Source organism: Myotis brandtii, unplaced genomic scaffold (genome assembly GCF_000412655.1).
Source record: "Myotis brandtii unplaced genomic scaffold, ASM41265v1 scaffold247, whole genome shotgun sequence".
Taxonomy (NCBI): Eukaryota; Metazoa; Chordata; class Mammalia; order Chiroptera; family Vespertilionidae; genus Myotis; species Myotis brandtii.
In genome coordinates, this window is record NW_005359352.1 from 842,565 (window position 1) to 856,513 (window position 13,949).

A 13,949-nucleotide genomic window follows, 5' to 3' on the forward strand; every position below is an offset into this window, starting at 1 on the left:
GCTCGCGACCTCACCCGCACCTGGGCCAGGTGATTCGCCCGCAAGCGGACCACCGCGCCGGGTAGGTATCGGCTCTGCCCTTAGGTGAGGACACCACGGCCTGGGAGTCACGGAGAGCCCAGGGTCACCCAACCCCTTAAACGGCGCAGCTAGACCTTTCCTTCCCAGCTTTTTATTAGGAAGGTTCTCGGCAAAAAAACAAAACAAACAAACAAAAGAATGTTCTCAGAAAACAGAAAAATGAAAGATTCTACAGTATCCACCCAGCGCCTGGGGTGCAGCAGTCTCCATTCTGCGGAATCTGCTTTGGCCCCTCCGGGGTGTGAGGCCCTTTCTTGGGGCGTTTGAAAGTGAACTGCAGAGAAGACCCCTCGCCCCTAGATCAGTGGTTCTCAACCTTCCTAATGCCGCGACCCTTTAATGCAGTTCCTCGTGTTGTGGTGACCCCCGATTTCATTGTTACAAATTGAACATCATTAAAGCATAGTGATTAATCACAAAAACAGTATGTAATTATGTATGTGTTTTCCGATGGTCTTAGGCGACCCCTGTTGAAAGGGTCTTTCGACCCCTAAAGGGGTCGCGACCCACAGGTTGAGAACCGCTGCCCTAGCTGCTTCGTCTGGTAGCTCCTCAAAATAAGGGCCTTCTCCCAACAGCCACAACACCCAGTCCAGGCCTGAGATGACTCACTGACTCCCTGATCCCACCCAGCACCCAGTCCTCACTCAACTTTCCCCAGGCCTTCCCGATGTGTCTTTTACATTACTTCATTCTTTTCTTTAATCCTCACACGAGGGTATGTTTTTGCTTTTTTAGAGAGAGAGAGACGGATCGGTTGCCTTCCGTATGCGCCCTGACTGGGGAATCCATCCCTCAACCTGAGTATGTGCCCTGACCAAGAATGGGACCCACAACCTTTTGGTGGATAGGACGCAGTTCCAACCCACTGAGCCACCCGGCCAGGGCAAAGTCTGTTCGTTTTTCATGCAGGGCCCAATGAAGTGCATGCATTACATTTGGTTATTGTATTTTTTTTTCTAGTCTCTTTTCATTGGAACAGCTCCTCCACTCCCCGCCCCCCACCCGGTGATATTCAGATCAATTTTCTTGTAAAATGTCCCACAGTCCCCACATTGCAAATTTGCCGGATTGTAACTTCATATGACAATTTAACTTGTTTTTCTAACCCCTGTGTTTACTGTAAACTGGAAGTTAGCTCTAAAGGCTTTTTTAGATGTAGCTTACTTTTTTTGTTGTGGTAAAGTATACATACATTTTCAGGTGTGCAATTCAGTGGCATTAAGTACATTCACAGCCATCACCACCGTCCATCTCTTGAACCTTTTTACCATCCCAAACTGAAACTGTCCTCACTGAACACTAGTTCTCCAGGACTCCCTCCCATCAACCTCTCATATGGCCACTCACTCATTCCCCTTTGTGCCCGGCAATCTGACTGTTCTAAGTGCCGTGTAAGCGGAACCTTACAAAGTTTGTGCCTCGTTTACTTCACGTAGCATCATGTTTTCAGGGCTCATCCGCGGGTAGCATGTACCATCAGAATTTCATTTCTTTTTAAGGCTGAATAGTATTCCATAGCGTGGCTTTGCCACGTTTAGTTTATGAGACGAAATGAGGTTCTTTTGTTTCCTATCCAGTAGGAAGCAAGGCCAGCCCTCCTCAAAACTGGGAGCCCTCCCTGTGTGGCCCTCAGCACCTTCTTCCTCTTCCTCACCTTGACACTTCCCTCTCCGACCTTCAGGATGCCTGGGACCCCCTGTGGAGGAAGATGTGTTCCGGGGGAGCAGGAAGATGGAATGCTTCTTCCCAAGCATGACTTGTCAGCTGCGGAATTTCAAGAGCGAAGCAGTGGGCTCTGGGTAGTTAGGTCAGCCTCCCCCTGCCAACCCCCAAAACCTGCCAAGGGACCTCCCCCTCATACAACTCCTCTTGCGGAAACACCCCCATACACACACCTCAGCTTCCCCAGGACCCTATCCCTGTGCCTCCCGGAGAGGGTGGACCGGAACACAGGATCAGAGTGTGAGCCACCGAGAGGCCTGGACCAGGCAGCCCTCGAATCAGCTAGAATCGGGGTTTCTTTTGGCTCAAGTGGCCCCTAAAGTGATGTTAAAAAGCCGTGTGTGTGACCCTTTGCACACATTGAAATGGACGTTTAAACCTTTTCATCTCAATGAAGCAATTGCAGGGTGATGTAATTTCCACCAAGTTGCAAATATCAGCTTTTTTTTTCCTTTTTCTAATCCTTAGCCAAGGATATTTTCCCATTGATCTTCTGAGAGAGTAGAAGAGAGAGGGAAAGACAGAGAGAAACATCGGTGTGAGAGAAACACATCGATTGGTTGCCAATCATACAAGGCCTGACCAGGGCCCCGGCCAGGGAGGAGCCTGCAACCAAGGTACATGCCCTTGACAGGAATCGAACCCGGGACCCTTTGGTCTGCAGGCTGATGCTCTATCCACTGAGCCAAACTGGCCAGGGCTGTTGCTTTCCTTTTTTAAAAAAAATATATTTTATTGATTTTTTTACAGAGAGGAAGGGAAAGGGATAGAGAGTTAGAAACATCGATCAGCTGCCTCCTGCACACCCCCTACTGGGGATGTGCCGCAACCAAGGTACATGCCCTTGGCCGGAATTGAACCTGGGACCCTTCAGTCCGCAGGCGGATGCTCTATCCACTGAACCAAACCGGTTAGGGCTGTTGCTTTCCTTTTGAAGTAGTTTTACTTTGGCTGCTGATCACATGCTCCCCTGAGGGGGTATCAGCTCAGCCCCTCAGGGAAGGGCCAGCCCTGGAGAGGGGGGCCCACCGCCTTCCCAGTCAGCACCTCCAGGCCTCTCCAGGGTATTGCTGGGGGGGGGGGGGCCCCCCAGGGGGGGCCCCCTGGAAGGGAGTCCACCCCCTGGCTGGGCCTCGGGGGTGGGGTAGGAAGTGAGTAGCCTGGGCTGTTCACTTCTTACAAGAGGTATTTTTTTTCTTTTTTCTCTTTGTTTAAAATGTTTGGCCTATTACCTTTAAATATCCTTATTGTGGCGGTGGTGAACACACAATACAATATACAGTTGATGTATTATAGAACGGTATACTGAAAGCTATATAATTAACCAATGTCACCCCAATAAATTAGATAAATAAGTATCCTGATTGTAATAAAATGGTACTGATGGGGAAAATGAGACATTTTGGGGGGGGGGGGGCTAGCAATCTGAATCTAGTCACTGCCCCTTTAATTATCTGGTCCTGCAAGGCCTGGTGACCCAAAATACTCCCATTTCAGAGAGGCATAGACCATCCCCAGACGGAGTTATCAGTGCTGGCACCAGGCCAGGCCTTGAGATGTGGTCCCACTACCCCCGTCCCAAAGCCCTCGAAAGGTCCGGAAGTATAATCCATATTTGGGAGACAAAGAGACCTAGAGAATACAAAAAGGGTAAGCCTCCTCCGTATTGGGGCTCAGGATTTGGCGAGAAACAGACTCCCCTGAGTCACTGGACCGGCTCGTGTGAAATGTCTGGAAATAAGTGGGTTTTTCCTGTGCCTCCGGTGCTCCTGCGTGTTTTTCGGTTGCCTGGTAAATTCTGTAACAGCACGATGAGTAGAAACTAGTATTTCCATGCTGTTTTGTTTTTTTAAGTGGTTTATTTATTTGTTGTTAATCCTCAGCTGAGGATATTTTTCCATTGATTTTTAGAGAGAGTGGAAGAGAGAGGGAAAGACAGACAGAGAAACATCGATGTGAGAGAAACACATCAATTGTTTGCCTTCTGCATGAGCCCTGACCAGGGTCCGAGCCAGGGAGGAGCCTGCAACCAAGGTATGTGCCCTTGACTGGAATCAAACTCAGGACCCTTTGGTCCGCAGGCCAATGCTTTATCCACTGAGCCACACTGGCTAGGGTTCCATGCTGTCTTAATCTGAATTTATTTGATTATGAGTAGGATCCAATATGGACATTTAAATTCTCGGAACTTCCTGATATTTGTCCAGTTATTGGTTGGGTATCATTTTCATATTGACATAGAGGTGCTCTGTATCTTTTGGTGGTGTCTCCTGCTCTATGATATATGTTGCAGTTACTTTGCCTGGTTTTTCATTTATGTCTTCTTTCCTCTTTAAATTATAACCTATTTTTGAAATAGTTAAGACACGGAAGTTGCAAAATTAGTAACGAGTTCCTATGTACCCTTCACCCAGGTCCCCCCTGTGTCTTACAGGTCACCGTCACCTCACACATTGTCAAAATCAGGAAATTTCCCTGTGGCAACCCCATTAGGTAAATGATGAACCCTATTGGGATGTCACCGGTTTCAACATGCACTTGTGGTTGTGAACCTGGTTCCTGGGCATTTCAGCGGGAGTGCAGATTTGAGGAATCATCAGCAGATGCAGAACTGTTCCGTCAACACAAACAAATCCCCGTGTTGGTCCATAGTGGTCACCCCTCCCCCCAACTCCTGGCCGAGCCTGTCTGGTCTCCACCATAATTTTGTCCCTCCGTCACTTAGAGAATCGCATATAAGTGGAACCACACTGTGTGACACCTGGCAACTGGCTCTTGCAATGCACCCAGGTCACCCGGTGGCTCTGTAATTTGTGCCTTTTTATTTGAGTGTTTACCATGTGCTGCTTCGGACAGCTGGTTTTCCCCAGGTTTTGGCCATTAAAAACTAAAGATGTTGTGAATATCCATGTACAGCTTTTTGTGTGAATATGCGTTTTCATTTCTTTTTAAAAAAAATAATAATAACCTTTGTTTAAATTTACATTTCCAGCCCATTAACTTTTCTTCTTCTTCAAGATCCACCTCACTTTATGGAGTTGGCTCTGCCCCTCACCTCTCTTACTTTGTGCCACAACTGTTCCTCTATTATAGCACTTACTAGAGGCCGGGTGCACGAAATTCGTGCACTCAGGGGGGCAGTCCCTCAGCCCAGCCTGTGCCCTCTCACAGACCGGGAGCCCACCTCGGGGGATGTCCGACTGATGGCTTTGGCCCCGTGGGAGCAGGCCAAGTCGGTCAGTTGGACATCCTTAGCGCTGCCGTGGAGGCGGGAGAGGCTCCTGCCACCGCCGCTGCACTCGCCAGCTATGAGCCCGGCTTCTGGCTGAGCAGCACTCCCCCTGTGGGAGCACACTGACCACCAGGGGGCAGCTCCTGCATTGAGTGTCTGCCCCCTGCTGGTCAATGCACATCATAGTGACTGGTGGTTCTGTCATTCAGTTGATTTGCATATTAGCCTTTTATTATATAGTTTGGCAGCGAGCCACGGGGTGTAACTGTGCCTCACTCACCTTTGGATTTCCAGTGCCCACACCAGTCACTGGCACAGCGTCGCAGCTTAATAATTGTTTTGATTTTATGTCGTTTTGGATGACTAAGGGGCAACAGTTGGAGTAGAGTGGTGGTAGCTGCGACTGGCTTAAAAGTAACCCCAGTCCGTTAACTTTCCTAGGAGTATTTTAGTTGCTGACAGTGGAGAGTTTGGAACAAAATCCATCCTGTTACCTGCCGCATGTCCCGTAATCCTGCTGGTGAAAAGGGCTGAAAACCTTGCACAAGAGCCCAGAGGTGGGGCCGGGAAAGGGAGGGGCCGTGGCTTCGGGGCAATCCCCTCCCCACATCCCCGGAGACCTGGCCCGGCGCCCGGTGTGTGGTAATCCTGAGTAAGCGGCAGCTGTGATGACGATCATGGCCTCAGGGCTTTGCCTGAGGGTTTCCCAAGCGGCGCCTGCTCCCCCCCTCCCCCTCCCGCAGCCCCGTGGTGCCGCCTGATGGTGAGATGGGAGATGAGACGGGCGGCGCCCTGTTCCCTCTGCGGGCCCGGGAGGCTTATCTGGGCCCCGCCCCAGGGCGGGCTCGAGCTCAGAGAGGATAGTGCGGTTATCAGAAGCTGCAGGGCCGCCTGAGGGTGGGAAGAAGGAGCTCCAGGAAGCAGAGAGGCCAGAGCCAGGCCCACAGGCCGAGGGGATTGAAGCGGGTTAACGCCCCACCTGCGCCCCTCGCCCCTGCAGGAAGCCCCGTTCCAGGCCCTCGCTGGCCGGGAGGGCAGGGGAGCCGGCTTCCCGCTGCATTGGGAGCAGGAGACTGGGGGAGCCCCGAGGGGACAGTTAGGACTCTTGGTTGCAAGTGACAGACACCTAAGCAGAAGGGGTGTCCCTTGGTCTGTGTGCCAGAAAAGCCCAGAGCCGCTCTCCCGCAGGCCTGCCCCGCACCCAGCAGTGCCATCAGTTTGGGGGCACCTCCCCCCCATCTCCGCGGTGCTCATGTGCTCGCCCCAAAGCCGGCCTCCCCCCTAAGATCTTTTTTTTTTAAATATATTTTATTGATTTTTTACAGAGAGGAAGGGAGAGGGATAGAGAGTTAGAAACATAGATGAGAGAGAAACATCGATCAGCTGCCTCCTGCACACTCCCCACTGGGGATGTGCCCGCAACCAAGGTACATGCCCTTGACTGGAATCGAACCCAGGACCCTTGAGTCCGCAGGCCGATGCTCTATCCACTGAGCCAAACGGGTTAGGGCCCCCCTAAGATCTTGTTACATGTGGCGGCCCACCTCCCCCAGTTCTGCTTTGACGCAGAAAACAATGGAAGGAGCGCGCAAGGCAGTCCAGGAAACATGGAACCACGGCTCAGCGTTAGCTTGAGTAGAAAAAATCCAATTGATATTTGTCCTTAATCTGAACGTTTTGCTTACTGGATGGGTGTGAGCTTCGCAGGTTTCTGAGGGTCACAGACACCCGTGCCAAGGCCCTGAGGTGCATGGTGTTGGCGTGGTTGAGGATGGGCCAGCCTCGGCGGGCGGGGGGCTGGAGAGGAATGCAAGAGGGCAGGCGAAGGGGGAGTCAGAGGTGGCCGGATTCTAGACAGGTAATCAGAAGGCAGAACGGAGGGAACTGCTGATGTTTGAAGGTGGGATGTGAGAGAGGAGGAGTCAGGATGACCCCAGGGTTTGGGGGCCAAGTAACTGGAATAATAAAGAATTTAGTCCAGCCCTGGCCGGTGTGGCTCAGTGGAAAGAGCGTCGGCCTGCGGACTGAAAGGTCCCAGGTTCGATTCCCGTCAAGGGCATGTACCTTGGTTGCTGGCACATCCCCAGTAGGAGGTGTGCAGGAGGCCGCTGATTGATGTTTCTAACTCTCCCTTCCTCTCTGTAAAAAATCAATAAAATATATTTTTTTAAAAAAAGAATTTAGTCCTGCCCCACCAGCATGGCTCAGTGGTTGAGGTTCGACCTATGAACCAGGAGGTCACGGTTCGATGCCCGAGTTGCAGGCTTGATCCCCCGTGTGGGGCATGCAGGAGGCAATCAATGGTTCTCTCCCATCACTGATGTTTCCATCTCTCTCTCCCTCTCTGAAATCAATAAAAATGTATTTTAGGAGAAGAGGCCAGCTGTCCTCTTTCCCCGTGGCCTCTGTGGACCTTTGCCCCGTGGTCTGGGTGACATGGCTGCGCCAGACGGGGCATGGGAGGGGCAAAGAAATCAGGCGCGTGACAATTATTTTACAGTCGTTGCAGCAGAGATGAGAGGCGGTGCCTCCTTTTATTTTCATGGAGAAAAATACACGATTTTAAAAACTTTTTATTTTAAAATAGTTTAGACTCACAGAAGAGGTGCCAAGATAGTTTCCATAGAGCAGCTGCGCCCCTTACTGTTAACACATGGCATAGCCACAGTACAATGACAAAAGCAAGACATTAACTTGGTGCAACACTATTCCCTAACCTGCAGCCTTTCCTAGGATCTCCTGCGTCTTCCGGGGACCCTCCTGTGTTCTGCTGTCATGTCTCCTCGCTCTCCTCTGATCGGAGACAGATTCCGGGTCTTTCCTTGGCCCCCAGGTCGGGCGAAGTGTGGGCAGGTGCGGAGCTCTGGCCTCGCCCTCAGAAAGGACCAAGAGGAGAGGAGTCTCCCTCCCCGCCCCCGCCCCCCGGGCCACCGCCCTGGTCCCCAGCTTGCCACAGCTCCCAGCCTCGGGAACTGCCAGGGCCGGACACCACGGCCACTTCTGATGGACAGAGCCCGGTCTGGGAGGCGGTGCCTGGTTAACCCAACAGAACACAGGTGGCCAAGGGAAGGGCTGGGCCCTCCTGAACCCCATCAGGATTAAAGCACTGCCCCCCCCACCCCCTCCCAGGGCCAAAGATGCTGCAGCCAGCAGGGAGAGCCCCTCTGCCCCATCTGGCCCCCGCCTGGCCCGGCCCGAGGTCCACAGCAGCCAGAGGCGCTGGAGTGACCAGCTGCATGTGGCGTTTTGGAGCTGAGACCACAGTGGTGCTGCTGGCCCTGCTCAAGTCAGGAAGAGCGGATGGCTCAGTTACCGTGGAAACCAAAGTTTGCTGCAAGGGCAGCTGGTGTCCAGATCTTATTTGGACTCAGAGACAGATGCCCTAGAGAGACGTAGAGCTGCCCCATGTCACGATGGTGCAGGCGCCACACACATTCAAACACATCTCTCCCGCCGCTGGCCGCTGGAGGCGGGCGTGCGGGGGGCCAGGCGTGCAAGTTGGAAGATGGACTGGGATCTTTCCAGGAGGTGAGGGTCCCTGGTCTGGGAGAGAGACCCCTTAGAGGAAGGGACACGTGCTTTCTTGGTGTCACCACAGCCCTCTGTGCGGCTGTCTGCTGGGCTGCTATTGGGGTGGCTCCTTGATGCTGGAGGGCAAGGCCAGGGGCCAGGATCCGTGGACTCTGCAGTGAGATGGAGCCCGGCAACCTGGCACGTGCCCTGACCAGGAATGGAACCAGTGGCCTCTTGGTGCAGGGGTCGATGCTCAACCACTGAATAGATTAAAACAACTTTTAATATATTCCTAGTGTTGATCCTTGTAAAACTGGACATCGAAAGCTGTTTCCCTTTTATTTATATCTGAATAAGAGAAAGAACAAGGGAAGGGAAATGCTTTTAACATTTTATCTCTGAGAAAAAAAGAGAAGCTAGAAGTAGAAAAATAAAGATGACTTTCAGATCTAGTTCCTGGGTCATACAAAAGAAGGAATTTAAGAGGTGGGAAGCTGGTTGGTTTCCGACAATCTTTTCACTTTGGGTTTTGTACCTCAGCAATCTCTCTTGGGGCCCCTGGTGGGAATGCCGGGCTAGGTATGAGGGCAGAAATCAGTTACTAAAACTCGCAGCTGGTTAATATTAACTCCCTTTCCTTCCCGAGTAAACCATGCCATCCGGGACTAATGGGCGAGACTCAGGGCTTTCCACTGAACCCGGGATTGGCAAACACTACCAGGCGGTAGTTTTAGGCTTTGCAGGACAAGCAGCCCCTGCAGCGGCCACTCGGCCCTCCATAGTCCCATAACATTGTCATGGAGCACACACAGGGTCTCCAGGGCCCGGCAGTCCTAAATGTCATTTCTTGCTACATGTTAAAATGTAGCCCGGCTGGTGTGGCTCAGTGGTTGAGTGTCGACCTATAAACCAGGAGGTCACGGTTCGATTCCCGGTCAGGGCACATGCCCAGGTTGAGGGCTCCATCCCCAGTGTGCAGGAGGCAGCCGATCAATGATTCTCTCTCATCATTGATGTTTCTCTCTCTCTACCCCTCTCCCTTCCTCTCTGAAATCAATAAACATATATTTAAAAAATCAAAAAGTGTTAAAATGTAGCACAGTGTTTTGTAGATGCAGCCAGACACAGGATGGGCTGACGGGACTCCATGGGATGAAAAGAGCCAACTGCTAAGAGGCATCAACATGTAATTGACCTAATAGTGTGTATGAGCGATGGCTCAGCTTCCTTCCGGGAGCAGAGCTGTGGGTGTGAAGCCCCTGGACCTGCTGCAAGTAAAACTGCCTTGGAGCAGCCGCATCTTGTTTTTGAATAGAACACCCCACGCGGGAAAGCCCTCGTGTTCCACACCAAAACCCGCCAGAGACACACAAAGGGGGCGTCCAGTGAAACTTCACTATAAAAACAGGCAGAGCCTGGCCAGTGTTCTCAGTGGTTAGAGCATCGGCCCCAGGACCGAAGGGTCTCGGGTTCAATTTCGGGTCACGGGCACTTGCCTGGGTTGCAGGTTCAATCCCTGGTGCCCGGGGCCCGTACCCAATGCAACCAATCCATGTCCCCCTCCCTCCCCTCCACTCTCTCTGAAAATCAATGGGAAAATATCCTCAGGTGAGGATTGGCAAAAAAAACAAAACCAAAACCAGGTAGAAGCTGGATTTGGCTTGCTGACCCTAAGTTGCTGGCCCCTGATCTAAACACTCCATTTTCAGCTCTAACTGTCCATTCTCTTTTAAAAATATTTTTAATTGATTTTTAGATAGAGAGGAAGAGAGAGAGAGATAGAAACATCAGTGAGAGAGTCACACAGATTGGTTGCCTCCTGCACACACCCTACTGGGGATCAGGCCCTCAATCTGGACATGTGCCCACGACTTCTTGGCCCATGGATGACGCTCAATCCACTGAGCCGCACCAGCCAGGCTCCTGTCCATTCCCTTAAACACACCAGGCACACGGAAAAGGACGCTGTGTGGACCAGTCCTAAGGTTACCATGGCGTTGTGAGCATCCGTAACGTTAACACCGAGAATCAAATTGAGTGAAATAAACCACGCCTCTGGGGGCCGGGAGGCCAGAGTGTGCGTCCGGCTGGCAGTTTCCGATCCAGAAGGATGACCCGCTCCTGGCGGGGCAGGGCTCACCTCCTGCTCTCCGACCCCCCGTACCCACGTACCCAGTCTTCCAGGTCCCAGTGCCCGGAAGGGCGCCAGCTGGCTGAGCTGGTTACTCAGCTGGGAGCGCACAGAACCATCCGGGAGGCCCAGGACCATCCCAGCTGGAAGGGTTAACTTTAAAAGAAACGCAGGAAAATAGATGTGCTTCTTCTATTACTCATAGATTTTATTATTATTATTATTATTATTGTTGTTGTTGTTGTTGTTAATCCTCACCCGAGGATATTTTTCGGTTGCCTCCTAGACAGTGGAGGAGAAAGGGCAAGTCAGAGAGAGACATCGATGTGAGAGAAACACATCAATTGGTTGCCTCCTGCACGAGCCCTGACCAGGGCCAGGGAGGAGCATGCCCTTGACCAAAATCGAACCCAGGACCCTTTGGACTGCCAACCGATGTTCTATCCACTGAGCCACACTGGCTAGGGCTAGTCCTCGTAGATTTTATGTGGCCCACTGTATTAGACAGGGCTGTCCAGAGACAGAACCAGGAGGATGCTGTGGGCCCAATCAATCCTGATGCTACATGCCAACTCTGAGGGCTTAACCCGCTCTCTGCGAGAGGGTATGGGGTCCTGTAACTCCTCCACTGTCCTCAGTGAATAGTGTGGACTCCTGTGAGGAAACCAAATGCAAAGCTGGGCCACGCTGCCCACAGACAACGGCAGTTACCTGAGACGCGGCCGTCCACACCCAGCCCTGGGCTCTCGGGTTGCCGTTACGCGTTAACATAGAAACACGGCTCGCCTCTGTCTCCAACGCTCACTCCTCGCATCTGAGCACAGACGCTAGCTTTCTGCATCCCATAATAACCAGCGCCCACACCACCCCCTCCGATGTATGACCAAGTGGCATGTCAGGGATGGTGGACATTACAGAGGCTCTGAGCAGGGAGGGGTGGCGAGGGCCCCTGAAGAAGGGCACTTGAGGGGGGCGTGGCTGGGGGTGGGGCTGGCCACCGGCTATAATGGGGGTGGTTGGTCCTGGGCTGTGGTGAGGAGCAGACCCCCTTCGTCTCCGGATGCCAGGCTAGTCCTGTTGCCAAGGAAAATATCACTCGGGACACATTTCCTGCTCGGAGCACCAACAACCGCAGTTCTCCCCTAAAGTGTGATTTGTTCAGTGCAAGGAAGTTCTCGCTTTCCAGGAGTCAGGCAGACAGCTTCCAGGCGGGGCCTCGTCCTCCACCCCCTCACCAGCCACCACACAGCCACTGGCGAGGTGTCGCTGCCAGGATGCTTGTTAAGGGGGATCAGATCCCGCCCGACCAGGGTGACTTGGTGGTTGAACGTTGACCTCTGAACCAGGAGGTCACGGTTTGATTCCCCGTCAGGGCACATGCCTGAGTTGGGGGCTCGATCCCCAGTGTGGGGCGTGCAGGAGGCAGCTGATCCATGATTCTCTCTCATCATTGATGTTTCTCTCTCTCCCTCTCCCTTCCTCTCTGAAATCAATAAAAATATATTTTAAAAAGAAGAGGGATTAGACCCCATTTTCAATGTCCCGATATTCCCGGGACTTGGCCCTCCTCTGGGACCGAGAGGTCCTTGTTGATTTCTGGAGATGATCTCAGGGGCTTTGGCCCCGCGGGGGAGCTGGGGCTGTCTGCTTAGGGAGCGGAGCGCCTAATAAACTCACGCTGGGGTTCTGAGTGTCTGCGGGAAGCCAGGGCCCCAAATGTGGCTGATGGTAAATGTGCTCTCAGGGTGGAAGGAACACAGGCTTGGCAGCCCTTTCGCTGGAGCGACCGGGACACGTCTGGGGAGACGGGCGTGGGACCACGGGCGTGGGACCCAGAGGGTCAGGGAAATCACACCCTGGGAGGCGAACTGCCTGGGAGGCCAGCGCCAGGGGCAGTGGGTGCAGTTGCACGGTGAGTCACGTGACCAGCCTCCCTCTGCCAGCCCTGAGGCATGTTTTCCTTTAAATGATTAAACTTAGTTGAACTTCGTTCAGGAAAAAATTTTCCATCTGAACACTTTTTTTCCAGGCTTAGAGAGCTTCAAGATGAGGTTTGTTTTTCTTAAAGAGAAACCTTGTATCGACAGCTTCCGACATCTGTGGACTTAGCGCACCCAGCACCCAAACGATACCAAATCACGCATCTGGCCCAACTCCTCCATCGGGCTGGTTAAGACAGCCCATGGGAAAAGGAAAAAGAAAGAAAGGCAGGAGAGCTGTACATTCTTCCTCGGCCTCTTGGTAATAAATGGCTCTGGACTGGAATCCCACGTTTGCCCCATGTCCTTGGGCGTGAGGTTCACTCCTGAAACGCGAGGGTCTGGCTGGTGAAGGCTAGTGGAGATTTCATGTGGACAATTACGCTGCCATCAGCCTGAATTCGGGTCAATGTCACGTCAGGACGAGTGGGTGAAACCCGGGGTGTGAGCCGTTCAGCTTCGGGAAGGAAAGGGCTGGGGGTGCGGCCGTGGGAAGAGGGGGCCGCAGCCCAGTCCGGGAAAGGCAAGCCTGACCCACGTCACATCACCCGGCTGCGCCTCAGCCCGGGAGCGGTCCTGCTCTTAGTTTGCGGTTAGTTCACTTAAAAAGCAATAGGGTTTTTCTTTCTTTCTTTTACTCTCCCAGACCAAGAGCTAGAACGAATTATGATCAGTAGCTTCTCGGGTTTCCTTTGCTTTTCTTCTGGGGGGAGAGGATACCTTTTCTGTCTTCCTCCTTTAAATGTTTTCTTTCCCAACCGTGATTACTTCTTTTTTTTTTTAATCCTCACCCAAGGATATTTTTCCATTGATTTTTAGAGAGAGTGGGAGGGGGAGAGGCAGAGAGAGAAACATCCATATGAGAGACACATGGATTGGCTGCCTCCTGCAGGGCCTGACCAGGACCCAGGCAGGGGAGGAGCCTGCAACCGAGGTCTGAGCCCCTGACTGCACTGGAACCGGGGACCCGTCAGTCCGCAGGCCGACGCTCTGTCCACTGGGCCACACCGGCCAGGTTTTGAGCCGGAGGGAGAGGAACAGAGCCTGAGGGTGGGGACAGGGTTCAGGGCTGCATGTGCGCCCTGCGCTTCCTCATCTTGCTCGGAGGTGCCTGAACCGCCCTCTGTTTGGGGACTCCGGGGCTGGGAGAGGGGAAGACACCCACTGCCTCTGAGCCCCAGGAGGGCGAGGCTGCGGGGTCACCTCTACACCTTCTCCCAGGCGACGACAGGACTGGCAAGGAGGGGACCCCGGGCGGGGGCGGGGGTGCAGAGCGGGGGAGGCGGGG

At 52.9% G+C, this 13,949-nt stretch overlaps 1 protein-coding gene across 1 annotated transcript in view; it reads right to left on the minus strand.

Moving 5' to 3' along the window:
* The window catches only part of RRM2 (ribonucleotide reductase M2), an 18,061-nt gene extending 7,579 nt beyond the window's left edge, over nucleotides 1-10,482 (minus strand). The window contains exons 1-2 of the mRNA XM_014540532.1: nucleotides 10,467-10,482; nucleotides 3,521-3,528 (exon numbers count right to left, since the gene is read on the minus strand). Of these exons, the coding sequence (XP_014396018.1) occupies nucleotides 3,521-3,528; nucleotides 10,467-10,482 (24 nt within the window). The remainder of the gene's footprint in view (nucleotides 1-3,520; nucleotides 3,529-10,466) is intronic.
* Between the last annotated feature and the right edge of the window lie 3,467 nt (nucleotides 10,483-13,949).